At 35.3% G+C, this 16,806-nt stretch overlaps 1 protein-coding gene across 1 annotated transcript in view; it reads right to left on the bottom strand.

Moving 5' to 3' along the window:
- The window catches only part of Mgl (low-density lipoprotein receptor-related protein megalin), a 68,857-nt gene extending 55,461 nt beyond the window's left edge, over positions 1 to 13,396 (bottom strand). The window contains exon 1 of the mRNA XM_076780907.1: positions 13,060 to 13,396. Within this exon, the coding sequence (XP_076637022.1) occupies positions 13,060 to 13,210 (151 nt within the window). The 5' untranslated portion in view covers positions 13,211 to 13,396. The remainder of the gene's footprint in view (positions 1 to 13,059) is intronic.
- Positions 13,397 to 16,806: the final 3,410 nt, after the last annotated feature.

The following is a 16,806-nucleotide window of genomic DNA, read 5'->3' as shown; positions in this document are numbered from 1 at the left end:
GAATGGCGCGAATCTAGCGGTTCTGGATTGCCGTTTACTGAATTGCAACACTTAATGTCAGCTCGCTGGTAAACTTTAACCAGTTCATTTTCTCTTTGACGATTTACTTTGCCATTACTTCATCTTATTCCAGCCTCAACTCGTACGAATACTGTTATTCTACCATCCAGCCATACGATTATTTTCTAATTCAAATACATACGTCTAAAATACTGAAATTTTTAGCGAAATCCGACCCACGACGCGGCCGGGGCGGCAGGTCATTTTCGAAAGATCGACGCGGGGTGGCGCTTCGACCGACATTGTGCCAGGTGGGGCGCAAGAAGGGGAACGTCCATAGAAATAAGTAAATACAAAGTGAGATAAATAGAGGGAAAATAAGAAAGAAAGGTTTACAGAAGACAGAAGGAGAATGTAGAGAATCGGGAAGGCATGGTCCCGCTATCCAGTCGGCCGCTAGGCCGAGGTCAATGAACCTCGGCCCGCCTACCGACTTTACCTGCCAGCCTCGAACCTGCCAACCAGGCTGACTTGCTCGACTCGAAGCCTATCGGCCAGGATATATTTCGCCTACGACAGTTTCCCTAGACGACATTTTCGCGCCCAAGCTACGGCCAACAACCGTTCGTTTCGAATAGAATCGCTTCAACATACGTTTACACCTTTTGAAATTATTGAAATCATTCAGCTTTTTTTCTTAATACCTTTAATGTCAGATCAGACCCGTATAATATTCTGCAAGAATAACATTTTTATTTTAAACCATTAACTACTTAACCTAAAATTTGTTTCAGTATTTAGTTCTGTAAGAGATTCTAGTGAAATTTATTTCCTTCAATGACTTGGGAATTAATTTTTCTAGGGTTATAATGGTAAATTTGTCACCCCATATGGTGGCAGTCAAAGTGTTAACTTTATTAGCTTGTTATAGACGAGAGAAACGTGGAAGATTCTTTTCTAAATATATTGGTTTTTATTATATATGCAATTTAAATACTTTTACATGGCTCGCACTATTTTTAAAATCTGAAGAAAATAAATTAAGAAATCATTGTCACAGAGTTCTAAAACTGAGTTTAGAAAAGTTTATAGAAACGATAAATATTGGTTCACGAGATTCTCACGAGGTGCCTCGTCAGTCAGGGGGTTGAATAGCAAATCGAATCTACATTTTTACTTGGAGTTTCCAGCATAATCTTCACTCGTGTCCAATTATGTTGGACGAATTTTTAAAATGTGAAGAAACTAACCAAACTTACTAAGAAATCATATTCTGTAAGAGTTCTAAAACCGAGTTTAGAAAAGTTTATAGAAACGATAAATATTGGTTCACGAGATTCTCACGAGCTGTCTCGTCGGTCAAGGGGTTGAATAGCAAATCGAATCAACATTTTTACTTGGAGTTTCCAGCATAATTTTCACTCATGCCCAATTATGATGGACGAATTTTTAAAATGTGAAGAAACTAACCAAACTTACTAAGAAATCATATTCTGTTACTGAGTTCTAAAACCAAGTTTAGAAAAGTTTATAGAAACGATAAATATTGGTTCACGAGATTCTCATGAGGTGTCTCGTCGGTCAAGGGGTTGAATAGCAAATCGAATCTACATTTTTACTTGGCGTTTCCAGCATAATCTTCACTCGTGTCCAATTATGATGAACGAATTTTTAAAATGTAAAGAAACTAACCAGACTTACTAAGAAATCATATTCTGCTACTGAGTTCTAAAACCAAGTTTAGAAAAGTTTATAGAAACGATAAATATTGGTTCACGAGATTCTCACGAGGTGTCTCGTCGGTCAAGGGGTTGAATAGCAAATCGAATCTACATTTCTACTTGGAGTTTCCAGCATAATTTTCACTCGTGTCCAATTATGTTGGACGAATTTTAAAATGTAAAGAAACTAACCAAACTTACTAAGAAATCATATTCTGTTACTGAGTTCTAAAACCAAGTTTAGAAAAGTTTATAGAAACGATAAATATTGGTTCACAAGATTCTCACGAGGTGTCTCGTCGGTCGAGGGGTTGAATAGCAAATCGAATCTACATTTTTACTTGGAGTTTCCAGCATAATCTTCACTCATGCCCAATTATGTTGGACGAATTTTAAAATGTAAAGAAACTAACCAAACTTACTAAGAAATCATATTCTGTCACAGAGTTCTAAAACCAAGTTTAGAAAAGTTTATAGAAACGATAAATATTGGTTCACGAGATTCCCACGAGGTGTCTCGTCGGTCAAGGGGTTGAATAGCAAATCGAACCTACATTTTTACTTGGAGTTTCCAGCATAATTTTCACTCGTGTCCAATTATGTTGGACGAATTTTTAAAATGTAAAGAAACTAACCAAACTTACTAAGAAATCATATTCTGTCACAGAGTTCTAAAACCGAGTTTAGAAAAGTTTATAGAAACGATAAATATTGGTGCACGAGATTCTCACGAGGTGTCTCGTCGGTCAAGGGGTTGAATAGCAAATCGAATCTACATTTTTACTTGGAGTTTCCAGCATAATTTTCACTCCCGTCCGATTCTGATTAACTAGATCAACTTTGTTCCTTGGAGGTTCCACTGAAACTGTTGAACTTGATCCATAGCGGCGATTGCAAACCTTTCACGAGTTCAGAGAGTCCGCCGACCGTGAACCGGAGGCTCGTAAAAACGTTTGAAGTAAATAGGATCGTGTTACGGTTATGCGTGTGCCGTGTATAACGCTCGTGTGGCAACGTCTCCAGCCGGCCAAAGTTTAAATCTCGTTCGAGAGAACCTAACCTCGATGTTTTCACTCGTGAACACCAACGAACAATTATGAACATATACAGGGTGTTCGGTCAACCTTGGGAAAAATTTTAATGGGGGATTCTAGTGGCCAAAATAAGACGAAAATGAAGAATACCAATTTGTTGATGGAGGCTTCGTTAAAAAGTTATTAACAATTAAATTAAAAAATTTCAAATCGTTCTGGAAAAATTATTTTCGTTTGCAGGGGTCAATTACAATCATTTTGGGTCATTAGACATACCTTCGAAATTCTATCCACTTTCGAGAAAAAAATTCGAGAAGGTGTGAAATTTTTCGGCGGAAAAAAAAATTTCAAATCGTTCTAAAAAAATTATAATTAGTTACAGGGGTCAATTACAATCATTTTTGGTGAATAGACATACCCCCAAAATCCTGCGCATTTTCGAGAAAAAAATTCTTTACCGAAAATCTAATTTTGCGCCTAAATATTTCGACGAAAAAAAAAATTTCAAATCGTTCTAAAAAAATTATAATTATTTACAGGGGTCAATTACAATCATTTTTGGTGAATAGACATACCCCCGAAATCCCGCGCGTTTTCGAGAAAAAAAATTCTTTACCGAAAATCTAATGTGAGGCCAAAAATGCACCCCCAAAATTACATGCGAATCTTTATAATGTCATAACTTCTGAACAGATTGGGGGATTTTAATGTTTCAAAATGCAAATAACGCGTATTTTAGTGAGGAATATGTAGAAATTCTAATAATATTGAAAAAGTTGTTCCTTGACCACATAAAGTGAGAAAATCCCCAAAAAAATGGTCCGATTTTCAAACGGCCTTAACTTCTACAATAGTGAATATATTTCAATGAAATCTCAGTTCGAAATAGAGCTCATGGGTACCTACAAAAAAGTATTAGACAACTTTTCCGTAGGGCATCAAACAAAATTACTAAAAATGAGAAACTAAATTTTTAGGAAAATCCATAGGGGGTAGGTGCTTACATTTTTCGACGGAAAAAAAAATTTCAAATCGTTCTAAAAAAATTATTTTCGGTTGTAGAAGTCGATTAGAATCATTTTTGGTCAATAGACATACCCCCGAAATCCTGCGCATTTTCAACAAAAAAATTCAGTACCGGTGAAACTTTAAACGTTAATAACTTTTTAACAAAGCCTCCATCAACAAATTAGTATTCTTCATTTTCGTCATATTTTGACCTCTAGAATCCCCCATTAAAATTTTTCCCATGGTTGGCCGAACACCCTGTATATACATACATACATACATATATGTATAAACAGGGTGATGGGTCACCCATGGGCAAAATTTTAATGGAGGATTCTAGAGGTCAAAATAAGACGAAAATCAAGAATACCAATTTGTTAATAGAGGCTTCGTTAAAAAGTTATTAACAATTAAATTCTAAAATTTCAAATCGTTCTGGAAAAATTATAATTAGTTACAGGGGTTAATTGCAATTATTTTTGGTCATTATACATACCCCCGAAATCCTGCGCATTTTCGAGAAAAAAATTCTTTACCGAAAATCTAATTTCGCGCCTAAATATTTCGACGAAAAAAAAAAATTTCAAATCGTTCTAAAAAAATTATAATTATTTACAGGAGTCAATTACAATCATGTTTGGTGATTAGACATACCCCCGAAATCCTGCGCATTTTCGAGAAAAAAATTCTTTACCCAAAATCTAATTTGGCGCCTAAATTTGTCGACGTTGTTAAACGTTAATAACTTTTTAACAAAGCCTCCATCAACAAATTGGTATTCTTCATTTTCGTCATATTTTGGCCTCTAGAATCCCCCATTAAAATTTTTCCCATGGTTAGTCGAACACCCTGTATAGTTCAGTTTCTCAATTTACAGATAAAAATTGGTCGTTCCAATAAATCTTTCGTGCAACCATCCGCTCCCTATGATGTCCACGTAAAAAAAACCCAAGCAAATGAAATACATACGTATATAGATACATGTACGAGCTTCGTTTTTTCTTCGAGGTCAAAGGAAACGACATTTCCTGAATACGCAAGAGGATAGCGGTACACGGATAGAAAATCATTAAACTCGCCATCGTCCAAGACACTCGTGAACTATTATCGATCGAACATCTTAATTGAAATTTTAACAGAAACAGTAACAATTCCATTTACAAAAAATTCTATTTCTCGAGTTCGATAACTATCGTTGCATAGGATTTAGATCGCCATTGTGATCGATAAGCTGGCCGAGGTAACAGGTACAGTTATTAGCACGAGAAACAGAGAAGTGGGTCGATGAAATCCATGGATCGCGTTCGAGAGATGCTTGCGAGTTTGCAAAGCTCTGATTCCTTCTTTCTTCGTTCAAAGACGGAGAAAGTTCCCCTCCCTTTGTCCGTGAAGAAATCACAGTTCGCTGCGGAGGTGTACAAGTTTTCTAGGTTAACGAAACTTTGAAAATGGCCGAAAGTTTCGAGTCTTTTCGATGATTTTACTGGAAAATTCCCTGAAATGCTAGAAGGAACTTTGGGTACGAGAATCCTCGAGAATTCGGAGCATTCTCATGTTTACTACGAGTTCGAAAAACCGGTTTTCCTTTCTCAATAAAACTCCCAGACCCGTGGATGGAACATTAGACGCGCCATCGCGCTATCGATCGTATTAATCACTCGACTTGAAGCTGCAATTGTGTAAAACGTAATTTATCAACATTTTCACAAATTATTAAGCACAACTAACCTAACAAACACTGCATCTCAAACGATACTTTTCTTCGATTTGATACATTTGGAAAGATGACGTCGCAAGAAATTCAAATTCAATTTAAGGTGTTTAACCGTTCGTTGATAATTCTTTGAAAAAAACTTTGTTGGTAAAGAAGATTTCGCGATAATTTCGGATTGTTATTTTCTACGAAGGATTACTGAAGGATATTTCTTTTAAAAAAATCTCGTCGGTAAAGAAGGTTTCGCGATATTTTCGGGTAATTATTTTCCGTGAAGAATTACTAAGGGATGTTTGCTTGGGCAATGTAATGTTTACGAAGTTGTGATGGCGGTCGAGACATGTTTTCTCAAGTCCCTAATCCGTTTGAAGGAGAAGTGACGAAGGCTCGGAAGATTGTGGCGGCAAACGAAATAAACACAGAAGAATTCGCGTGGCCACGCAATCTTTGCGAGAACCGGTTTCACTTGTATCGTTTCTGTGTGGCAAGCCGATCGAAACTTTTCGAGAACCCGAAAGATGGTGCTTGCTCGTTCGTGAAAACTCTTTCCTCGTTTCTATGCGATTGTTTGTCCTCGATGCTTTCTCACGGAGCTCGAGAAACGAAAGTATGCGTATACGTGTTTCATTTCCTGACGGGTGCAAACCTATCGACAATTACACGACTACTGATATCTCTAGCCTCATCAGACGACAAAAAAACGTTACAATTTAATCAATCGACACTTTTACGAGACTTCTCTTTGAAATACAATTACAATTCTAATTTCAAGGAATTTTAATAACTATTCACTGTCGGATCAAATAATAATATTCTGCGAAAGTAACATTTTTATTTTAGGCCATTTTAAGTTACATAACCTAAAATTTGTGTCGGTACTTATTTCTGTAACAAATTCTATTGATTTTTCTAGTAATCGTAAGTTCATAATGGTAAGTTCTGTCACCGATAGGTGACGCGGCAGTCAAAGTGTTAAATCTTAGGGATTAGGATCTTATTACGTGAAATGGAAGTCGCGCGGTAACGGGGTAACGGTAAATTCAACTCGATTCGTTAGTTAGCTGCATTCTCGAGCAAGGTGGGATTTTTAAAAAGTCGGACAGTCGAGGAAAAGCACGCTATAAGTCGCTCGACTAGCGCGCGCGCGCGTGTATGTGTGGGGGGAGAAAGCAGCTATAGTGATGCTTCGATACAAAAACGACCGCAATCTCGACTAGCTAGTATGCAACACCAGAATTAGATCGAGAATAGCATAATCCAACCGTTAGCCATTCCTTGGGATTTTCACTTACAGATTAATAGATATTTCATATACAATAAATATATATTAATATGTAATCCACAATTTATATATAATAAACTAATATTTTGTTTGAGCTTCCAAATTTTAAATTGGGTCGATGATTGTCACTTAATTATAAATATGCAAACGAAAATAATTTTTCCAAAACGATTTGAAATTTCATTTTCCGTCGAAAAATTTCACACCTCGAATTTTTTTCTCGAATATGCGTGGGATTTCGGGGGTATGTTTAATGACTAAAAATGATTGTAATTAACCCCTGTAACTAAATATAATTTTTTTAGTATGATTTGAAATTTTTTAATTTCGTAGACAAAATTTCACACCTTCTCGAATTTTTTTCTAGAAAGTGAGTAGGATTTCAGGGTTATGTGTATTCACCAAAAATGATTGTAATTCAGCCCTGCAACCGATAATAATTTTTCCAAAACGATTTGAAACTTTTGTTTTTCGTCGAAAAATTTAGGCATCCAATTAGATTTTCAGTAAGGAATTTTTTTTCTCGAAAATGCATGGGATTCCAAGGGTATGTTTAATGACCAAAAATGATTGTAATTAACCCCTGTAACTAAATATAATTTTTTTAGTATGATTTGCAACTTTTTAATTTCGTCGACAAAATTTCACACCTTCTCGAATTTTTTTCTAGAAAGTGAGTAGGATTTCAGGGTTATGTGTATTCACCAAAAATGATTGTAATTCAGCCCTGCAACCGATAATAATTTTTCCAAAACGATTTGAAACTTTTGTTTTTCGTCGAAAAATTTAGGCATCCAATAAGATTTTCAGTAAGGAATTTTTTTTCTCGAAAATGCGTGGGATTTCGGAGGTATGTGTAATGACCAAAAATGATTGTAATTAACCCCTGTAACTAAATATAATTTTTTTAGTATGATTTGAAATTTTTTACTTTCGTCGACAAAATTTCACACCTTCTCGAATTTTTTTCTCGAAATTGAGTAGGATTTCAGGATTATGTGTATTCACCAAAAATGATCGTAATTCAGCCCTGCAACCGATAATAATTTTTCCAAAACGATTTGAAACTTTTGTTTTTCGTCGAAAAATTTAGGCATCCAATAAGATTTTCAGTAAGGAATTTTTTTTCTCGAAAATGCGTGGGATTTCGGAGGTATGTGTAATGACCAAAAATGATTGTAATTAACCCCTGTAACTAAATATAATTTTTTTAGTATGATTTGAAATTTTTTACTTTCGTCGACAAAATTTCACACCTTCTCGAATTTTTTTCTCGAAATTGAGTAGGATTTCAGGATTATGTGTATTCACCAAAAATGATCGTAATTCAGCCCCGCAACCGACAATAATTTTTCCAAAACGATTTGAAACATTTTTTTTTCGTCGAAAAATTTAGGCACCCAATTAGATTTTCAGTAAGGAATTTTTTTCTCGAAAATGCGTGGGATTTCGGGGGTATGTGTAATGACCAAAAATGATTGTAATTAACCCCTGTAAATAAATATAATTTTTTTAATATGATTTGAAATTTTTTAATTTAGTCGACAAAATTTCACACCTTCTCGAATTTTTTTCTAGAAAGTGAGTGGGATTTCAGGGTTATGTGTATTCACCAAAAATGATTGTAATTCAGCCCCGCAACCGATAATAATTTTTCCAAACCGATTTGAAACATTTTTTTTTCGTCGAAAAATTTAGGTACCCAATTAGATTTTTAGTAAGGAATTTTTTTCTCGAAAATGCGTGGGATTTCGGGGGTATGTGTAATGACCAAAAATGATTGTAATTAACCCCTGTAACTAAATATAATTTTTTTAGTATAATTTGAAATTTTTTAATTTCGTCGACAAAATTTCACACCTTCTCGAATTTTTTTCTAGAAAGTGAGTAGGATTTCAGGGTTATGTGTATTCACCAAAAATGATTGTAATTCAACCCCGTAACCGATAATAATTTTTCCAAAACGATTTGAAACCTTTTTTTTCGTCGAAAAATTTAGGCACCCAATTAGATTTTTAGTAAGGAATTTTTTTCTCGAAAATGCGTGGGATTTCGGGGGTATGTGTAATGACCAAAAATGATTGCAATTAACCCCTGTAACTAAATATAATTTTTTTAGTATGATTTGAAATTTTTTAATTTCGTCGACAAAATTACACACCTTCTCGAATTTTTTTCTAGAAAGTGAGTAGGATTTCAGGGTTATGTGTATTCACCAAAAATGATTGTAATTCAACCCCGTAACCGATAATAATTTTTCCAAAACGATTTGAAACATTTTTTTTCGTCGAAAAATTTAGGCACCCAATTAGATTTTTAGTAAGGAATTTTTTTCTCGATAATGCGTGGGATTTCAGGGGTATGTGTAATGACCAAAAATGATTGTAATTAACCCCTGTAAGTAAATATAATTTTTTTAATATGATTTGAAATTTTTTAATTTCGTCGACAAAATTTCACACCTTCTCGAATTTTTTTCAAGAAAATGAGTAGGATTTCGGGGGTATGTGTAATGACCAAAAATGATTGTAATTAACCCCTGTAAATAAATATAATTTTTTTAATATGATTTGAAATTTTTTAATTTCGTCTAAAAGTTTCAGTATCTATTCGAATTTTTTTCTCGAAAGTGAGTAGAATTTCCGGGGTATGTCTATTCACCAAAAATGATTGTAGTCGACCCCTGCAAACGAAAATAATTTTTCCAGAACGATTTGAAATTCTTTAATTTAATTATTACTAGCTTTTTAACGAAGCCTCCGTCAACAAATTGGTATTTTTGATTTTCGTTTCATTTTGGCCTGTAGAATCCCCCATTAAAATTTTTCCCAGGTGTGGTCAAACAACCTTTATATTAATCTTGAGATCTACATATATACTTCTATTAAAATATATTAAGGGTCTGATCATATATAATTATTTATAGATTTATCGAATATACACAAACATTTCGAATCATTTGAAAAAAATTATTTTTAGTTGCAGGGGTACATTACAATCGTTTTTGGTCAATAAACATATCTTAGAAATCTTAACCATTTTCGAAAAAAAAATTCAATTAGATGCTTACATTTTTCGGAGAAAAAAACAATTTTAAATCGTTTCAAAAAAATTATTTTCAGTTGCAGGCGTCCATTACAATACTTTTTGGTGAATAGACATACCCCCGAAATCCTACTCACTTTCGAGAAAAAAATTCTTTACTGGAAATGTAATATCTGACCCAGAAAATTACTCTGAGATTTCATGCAAATCATTAAAACATCATAACTCCTGAACGGATTGACGGATTTTAATGTTCAAAATTGCAAGCGACGCGTATTTTAATCAAGAATATGTGGAAATCGAAAAATATTCGAAAAGTTGGTCCTTGACCCCGAAAAATGAGAAAAACGCCATAAAAATGGTCCAATTTTCAAAAAGCCATAACTCCTACAATAGTGAATGTATTTCATTGAAACTTTTTTCTAAAATAGAGATCATGGGTACCTACAAAAAAGTATTAGACAACTTTTCCGCAGGGCGTCAAACAAAATTATCAAAAATGAAAAACGAATTTCAAAGGAAAATCGACAGGGGGTGCCGAAATTTTTCGACGACAAAAAAATGTTTCAAATCCTTTTGGAAAAATTATTATCGGTTGCGGGGCTGAATTACAACCATTTTTGGTGAATACACATAACCCTGAAATCCTACTCACTTTCTAGAAAAAAATTCCAGAAGGTGTGAAATTTTGTCGACGAAATTAAAAAATTTCAAATCATACAAAAAAGTTATATTTAGTTACAGCGGTTAATTACAATCATTTTTGGTCATTACATATACCCCCGAAATCCCATGCATTTTCGAGAAAAAAATTCCTTACTGAAAATCTAATTGGGTGCCTAAATTTTTCGACGAAAAAAAAATGTTTCAAATCGTTTTGGAAAAATTATCATCGGTTACGGGGTTGAATTACAATCATTTTTGGTGAATACACATAACCCTGAAATCCTACTCACTTTCTAGAAAAAAATTCGAGAAGGTGTAAAATTTTGTCGACGAAATTAAAAAATTTCAAATCATACTAAAAAAATTATATTTAGTTATAGGGGTTAATTACAATCATTTTTGGTCATTGCACATACCCCTGAAATCCCACGCATTTTCGAGAAAAAAATTCCTTACTGAAAATCTATAATAATTGGGTGCCTAAATTTTTCGACGAAAAATAATGTTTCAAATCGTTTTGGAAAAATTATTATCGGTTGCGGGGCTGAATTACAATCATTTTTAGTGAATACACATAACCCTGAAATCCTACTCACTTTCTAGAAAAAAATTCGAGAAGGTGTGAAATTTTGTCGACGAAATTAAAAAATTTCAAATCATACTAAAAAAATTATATTTAGTTACAGGGGTTAATTACAATCATTTTTGGTCATTACACATGCCCCCGAAATCCCACGCATTTTCGAGAAAAAAATTCCTTACTGAAAATCTAATTGGGTGCCTAAATTTTTCGACGAAAAGAAATGTTTCAAATCGTTTTGGAAAAATTATTATCGGTTGCGGGGCTGAATTACAATCATTTTTGGTGAATACACATAACCCTGAAATCCTACTCACTTTCTAGAAAAAAATTCGAGAAGGTGTGAGATTTTGTCGACGAAATTAAAAAATTTCAAATCATACTAAAAAAATTACATTTAGTTACAGGGGTTAATTACAATCATTTTTGGTCATTACACATACCCCCGAAATCCTACTCACTTTCTTGAAAAAAATTCGAGAAGGTGTGAGATTTTTCGACGAAAAAAAAAAAATTTCAAATCGTTTTGGAAAAATTATTTTCTGTTGCGGGGGTTAATTACAATCATTTTTGGTCATTACACGTACCCCCGAAATCTTGCGCATTTTCCAGAAAAAAATTCAGTACTTTCGAAACTTTAAACGTTAATAACTTTTTAACGAAGCCTCCATTAACAAATTGGTATTCTTGATTTTCGTCTTATTTTGGCCTCTAGAATCCCCCGTTAAAATTTTTCCCATGGTTGTCCGGACACCCTGTATATATATTTATTTATTTCTAATTAACTTACAATCATCGACCCAATTTAAAATTTGAAAGCTCAAATAAAATTAAACAAAAAAAAAATCATGCTCCTAACTTGCCTACGTTACCACGAGTTCTGCATGAAATACTGTTTTAATCGATTAATGGGAAACACGTAACAAAAAATCAGAGATTCTTTTGCACGATTATAGTTGCATGTGATACCGCGTGGGGGATACGTGTCAAAAACTTCGAAAGAATCGCCGCCTGGACGCTCTCATTAAATTACACGTACGATCGATAATCGATCATACTTGGATCGCACACAACTATCCTCGTGTGAAACAAGTCTTACCGACAGTGTCCAGTTAAATGCTATTTTAATTAATTAATTGCAAAGATATTAGTAAGTTATTTTATTTGTTAGAGAAATTCTTTAAAATAGTATCATATTCCATGGACTAATTAATACAATTTTAAAACTGTATTAAGAACTGATTAAGAATTTCTTTTTTTCACATTCAACCAAAGATTTTTGCGGATGAATAGACAATTTATGTAGCTTTGAACTGGGGAGTACTGCAATGATCTTGAAAAGGATCACACAAGTAACTGTCTCGATTGCATCATAGTATAATCTACAGTAAACCCCTAACTTCGATTATCAACTGAAAGTTGAACCCTTCAAGAAAGAATGGTTACAATTTCCGATAAGAACAAGTTGAAACTTTACGAAGCTATGCAAAAATAATTGAATCAAAATATGTACAAAACTACATACGAATTGGGGGGGGGATTCAATTGCCTCTTGTTCACCTAAGTAAACGGATCTCCATTTATCCAGGGGAACAAAGGCGAGTGAGAGTGTAAGCGTCCTTTATAGAATCGCTATTGACACGTATTGCGAGGCTAGAAACTCATCGAATTAAAAAATCTTCTAAAGAAGCCTCGACAATTCCTGTTAAAACAGTATCACACGTTACATTAAAACCTGGCTTTTCTTCTAATTAAAATTGTCAATCCAACATAAATTCCTAGGAAATATTTTCGAATTCTCTAACCTAAAATATGAGATTTACAGGGTCCATAAATCTAGCGTTGATGAGAGTATCGCGTGTCTTGGAAAAATTGCCAAAAAAGCCATTTTTTAAGTGGAAACTTGTTCAAACACTCATCTCGAATGTTTACTTTTTCGAGAACAACGTACGTAGTACGTTACTCTCGTGTCAAAGGATAACATCTATAATGGAAAAAGGAACACATACCGAGCCTGATGGCGGCGACCTGTACGAAGACGAGGATCAGCGGAAGTCCGGCGAGGACCGTGCACAGTCTCGTTCCGAAACTATTCCCGGAAGCGAGTTCATCACCAAGGAGGAGCGTGCGTGGCCGGCGTGGCCCCGCAGCCACTGCCATCGCACCGTCCTTCTCACTACACACTGGTTAGCACTGCAATTTTTCTCTCCACTGTTCTGCCGGCACGGATTCCCCCGAACCTTTTGACCGGATCTCAACCGATACACTCTGCAACACGGCGACAGATACGCTCGACGCGTGATATTTGTCCGTGAACGGCGTTCGGGGCGGGCGCGAGAAGAAAAAACGAAACCGTCGAGAAAAACGAACGCGCCAGGGCGATTTTTCGAAACGGATCAGTCCATGGCTCGCGCGTACAAGATTCACGCGGCCGCGGTCAGCGAACGACTGACTCCGTCGCGCGCAGTCTTCTCTCGCGCAGGGTTACGCCTGGGAATATCACTGCGCATGCGCACGGTCCTATGGACCACGTGTGACGAGTCCTGCAAGTACCTGTAATGGCATTTCGAGACTGGACACAGTAACGGACGAAATCATTGCCCATTAAAACGGGGTATTCCGATTCCTTTTTAATATTCTATACGCGAATAAAAAAAACTAAAATACCGAAACCTTAACTTTCAAGCGCCGCCATTAATGGATATACTTTTACCCACCTGTTTCTTTCGCATTAACGGGACGGTTGGAACGACGTCGGCTACGGAAACGCTTTTTTTCAATGGAACCTCTAGCTGATACAATTTCCATTATAAATGTACGGTTTAAAAAGAAAAAGTCACAAAGAAAACTTATTTAGGATAGAAAAAGAATTTTTAGATAATCCATGCTTTGTGCTTCGAATTTTGCCCTAATTAAACTTAAATCCTTCCATTTTCCTTATTAAATTTCTTTTGAATTTGCAATTGGTGGATTGCAACAAGTTGTTAATATTTCAGCGAATTATTTATTATGTCACTTTTTTATTTACCCAATCGACAAATTTGTTTAGTGATTTCAAGATCTTTTGGAATACTTTAATATATCTGACACTATTCCGCAGACATTCGACCATAAATACGTGGCTCTTTTTCTACCTGTTCCTGGAAACATACTCGCCGGAAATGAACGTAAACAAAATAAACTTACCTGACCCGTGGAACATCGTCCCCTCGAAGCTTTCATGGCTCCTTCTGCCATCCTAACAGACCTGAAATCTTCCTGACCTTCATTTGCATTTCCTCAAATTCCTTCCAAGCACGACGCCGGTAAACAAAATCATTTCGAAATTCTGCCGCAGAATTTAACAAATCTTTTATAAAATTTTGCTAAATTAAAAAACAGAGAAACTACTCCAATATTGGTAAAACAAATTTGAACACGAGGAAATGAGAATTTCTGTACCCTAAATTTTCTGTTGTATCTTCCGTTAATTGCCTCCATTTTGTCGGAGACAAGCCTCTTATTTACTGTAAGATATCTGTTGTTTATTCTACGTGACAACATATTTCGACCAAACAGTACAAACATCTTGGTCAGCGCTGTGCGGTAATGTTAAAGGTTCAAGCCTCAAATTTTCGTAGTTACTAAGGGGGGTGGGTAACTCTTTTGGTGCCCCTCTTCATTTTAAATATGCTACGAAGGACAATATTTTAAATAAATATTCGAAAGAATCGGATTTAGTTTTTAAGATATTTGCAAAAACCACTGCTTACCACTAAATTGAGTTCTGCCTATACATATTGTATGTGTTAGCGTGTCTGCATCAATGGACAATCGCCATATTGCATCCTCCATTTCTACGAAGACGTAGTAGCTGGCTACTAACATAAATATACATATGACAAATGATTGGAAAGTACAATTTTTTAAATTTTGAGTTTGTGGCGCTTGCTTTGCTGCAGGTAGCAACTCAGAGAATTTCGAAGGACAGAAAAAGCAGACCCTACCTTAGACGACTGAGCGGTCGAGGATTGTATATATAACAACCGAGGGTTGATCGAGCGCTTGTGAGAGCGCGACCCCTCTAGCGGCGAGCACGGAAAGCAACGCCACAAGTTTCTAAATAATGACTTAATCTATACTTAACTGGTAACTATTTTAACTGGCTAAGTTTGGGGGGTATAAAGTTGAAATGGGTCTTTCTGTCCTTGGGCAGATCGAAAACTTAGTTGTTCTCCAACAACTGGACGACTACTTCGGTTCACGGTGCAATGAACTTAGACGCAGTCGAGCTCATTCTGACCAAACACAACTTTAACACGTTGAGTAAAGAGAGTCGAATGAGTTGCAAATCAAGCACGACCAGAATCATTAATAGTTAAGGCAATTGACTTGGGATAGACCTTCAAGATGGCTGATAATTCTGCGTTACAACCCCTGCCAGTTTAGTGGATAAACTGTTTATGAGATTTCCGAACCACGAATGATACGTGGAAGCTTGGGTACTCAGAGATACAATGCTGAAGCTAGAAACTTATTTTTTGTCAATTGACGTGAAATTTGAAGGAATTAAGCTCCCTTGATCTGCGTTCCTCTTAAAAAATCACTAAAACGCAGATTTATAATTCTTCCTTGTAACAATTTGTAAAGTAGAAATACTTTTACAATTTATTTCCACTGTCAAAAATGATCGAATCGATAATTTTATCATGTATACGCGCATATGCAATGGCTATAGCATTGCTCAAGACGATAAAAAAGGGAACAGTTGATTCAGCGAATAATTGGCTCGCCATTGCGTAAATGAAGTACATAAAAGGTGAATCGATCGATTAATGTTAAAATTTGGGAGTCTACGTGCGACTTAAATGCAGAAGGAATCGTTAGAGATCGTGTTGGTATTATTTATTACGGTTTGGAGGAAAAATGGAAGATACCGGTCGCACGGTACCACGACGCGCCGTCGCGGAGAAGGTTCGTGAATCATTTGAATTCTTAGTAAGCGGTGGACAATTTAGAAAAATTTATTCCCGCCGGGAACAGCGCAGCGTCTTCGCGACGCGTGTGTTCTTTCACCTGTTATTTCACTGTTCATTGGTTGCGTAGCTCACGGGTGCAAAGCTTCACAATAAAGGTCTTCTCCCCCTCCATCTTGTTCGTCAGTGCGCATGGGCACACCGAGTGGTGACCTTGTGGCATTTGGTACCTGGCCGTACCAGTCGGTGCGCGACTCCGACTGACGTATAGCGATGCCTGCGATCGCTAACTATTCACGCGAACTTTTGACGACTAATAAGTAGAAATTTAACATTTATTCATTTAGTTTAATCAGACATTCCAATATTATTAATAAATTTCCATCTCAATCCTACGATTCCAAAGAAAAATCTCAAAAGTTACTCGAATATAATTACTTCTTTCTAGCAATCTTACCTTTGATAAATCTTTTGAGAAAATTTTCTGTAATTTTTACTTTCTAATTTAAGTGTACACTATACATTAAAAACCACTACTATTATTATTAAAGAAAATATTAGTGTTACGAATACTATAATCGTCGAACGAAGACTGATCGAGCTTGTTAACGAGACTTCTTCGATATTTACAGTATATTGAAATATAAAAATTACACAAAATTTTGATTTTAAAAATTTATTGATCGTCCAAACAATGTAAATCTCAGTCATAATATTAATGATAATGTAACATTAATTATAACCTTTAAAATCTTCAATATAATCTAAAATTTATTGTTTAAACGAAGTTCAAAAAGTTGC

Source organism: Colletes latitarsis, chromosome 13 (assembly GCF_051014445.1).
Source record: "Colletes latitarsis isolate SP2378_abdomen chromosome 13, iyColLati1, whole genome shotgun sequence".
NCBI lineage: Eukaryota > Metazoa > Arthropoda > Insecta > Hymenoptera > Colletidae > Colletes > Colletes latitarsis.
This window is presented reverse-complemented; position numbering and strand designations above follow the sequence as displayed.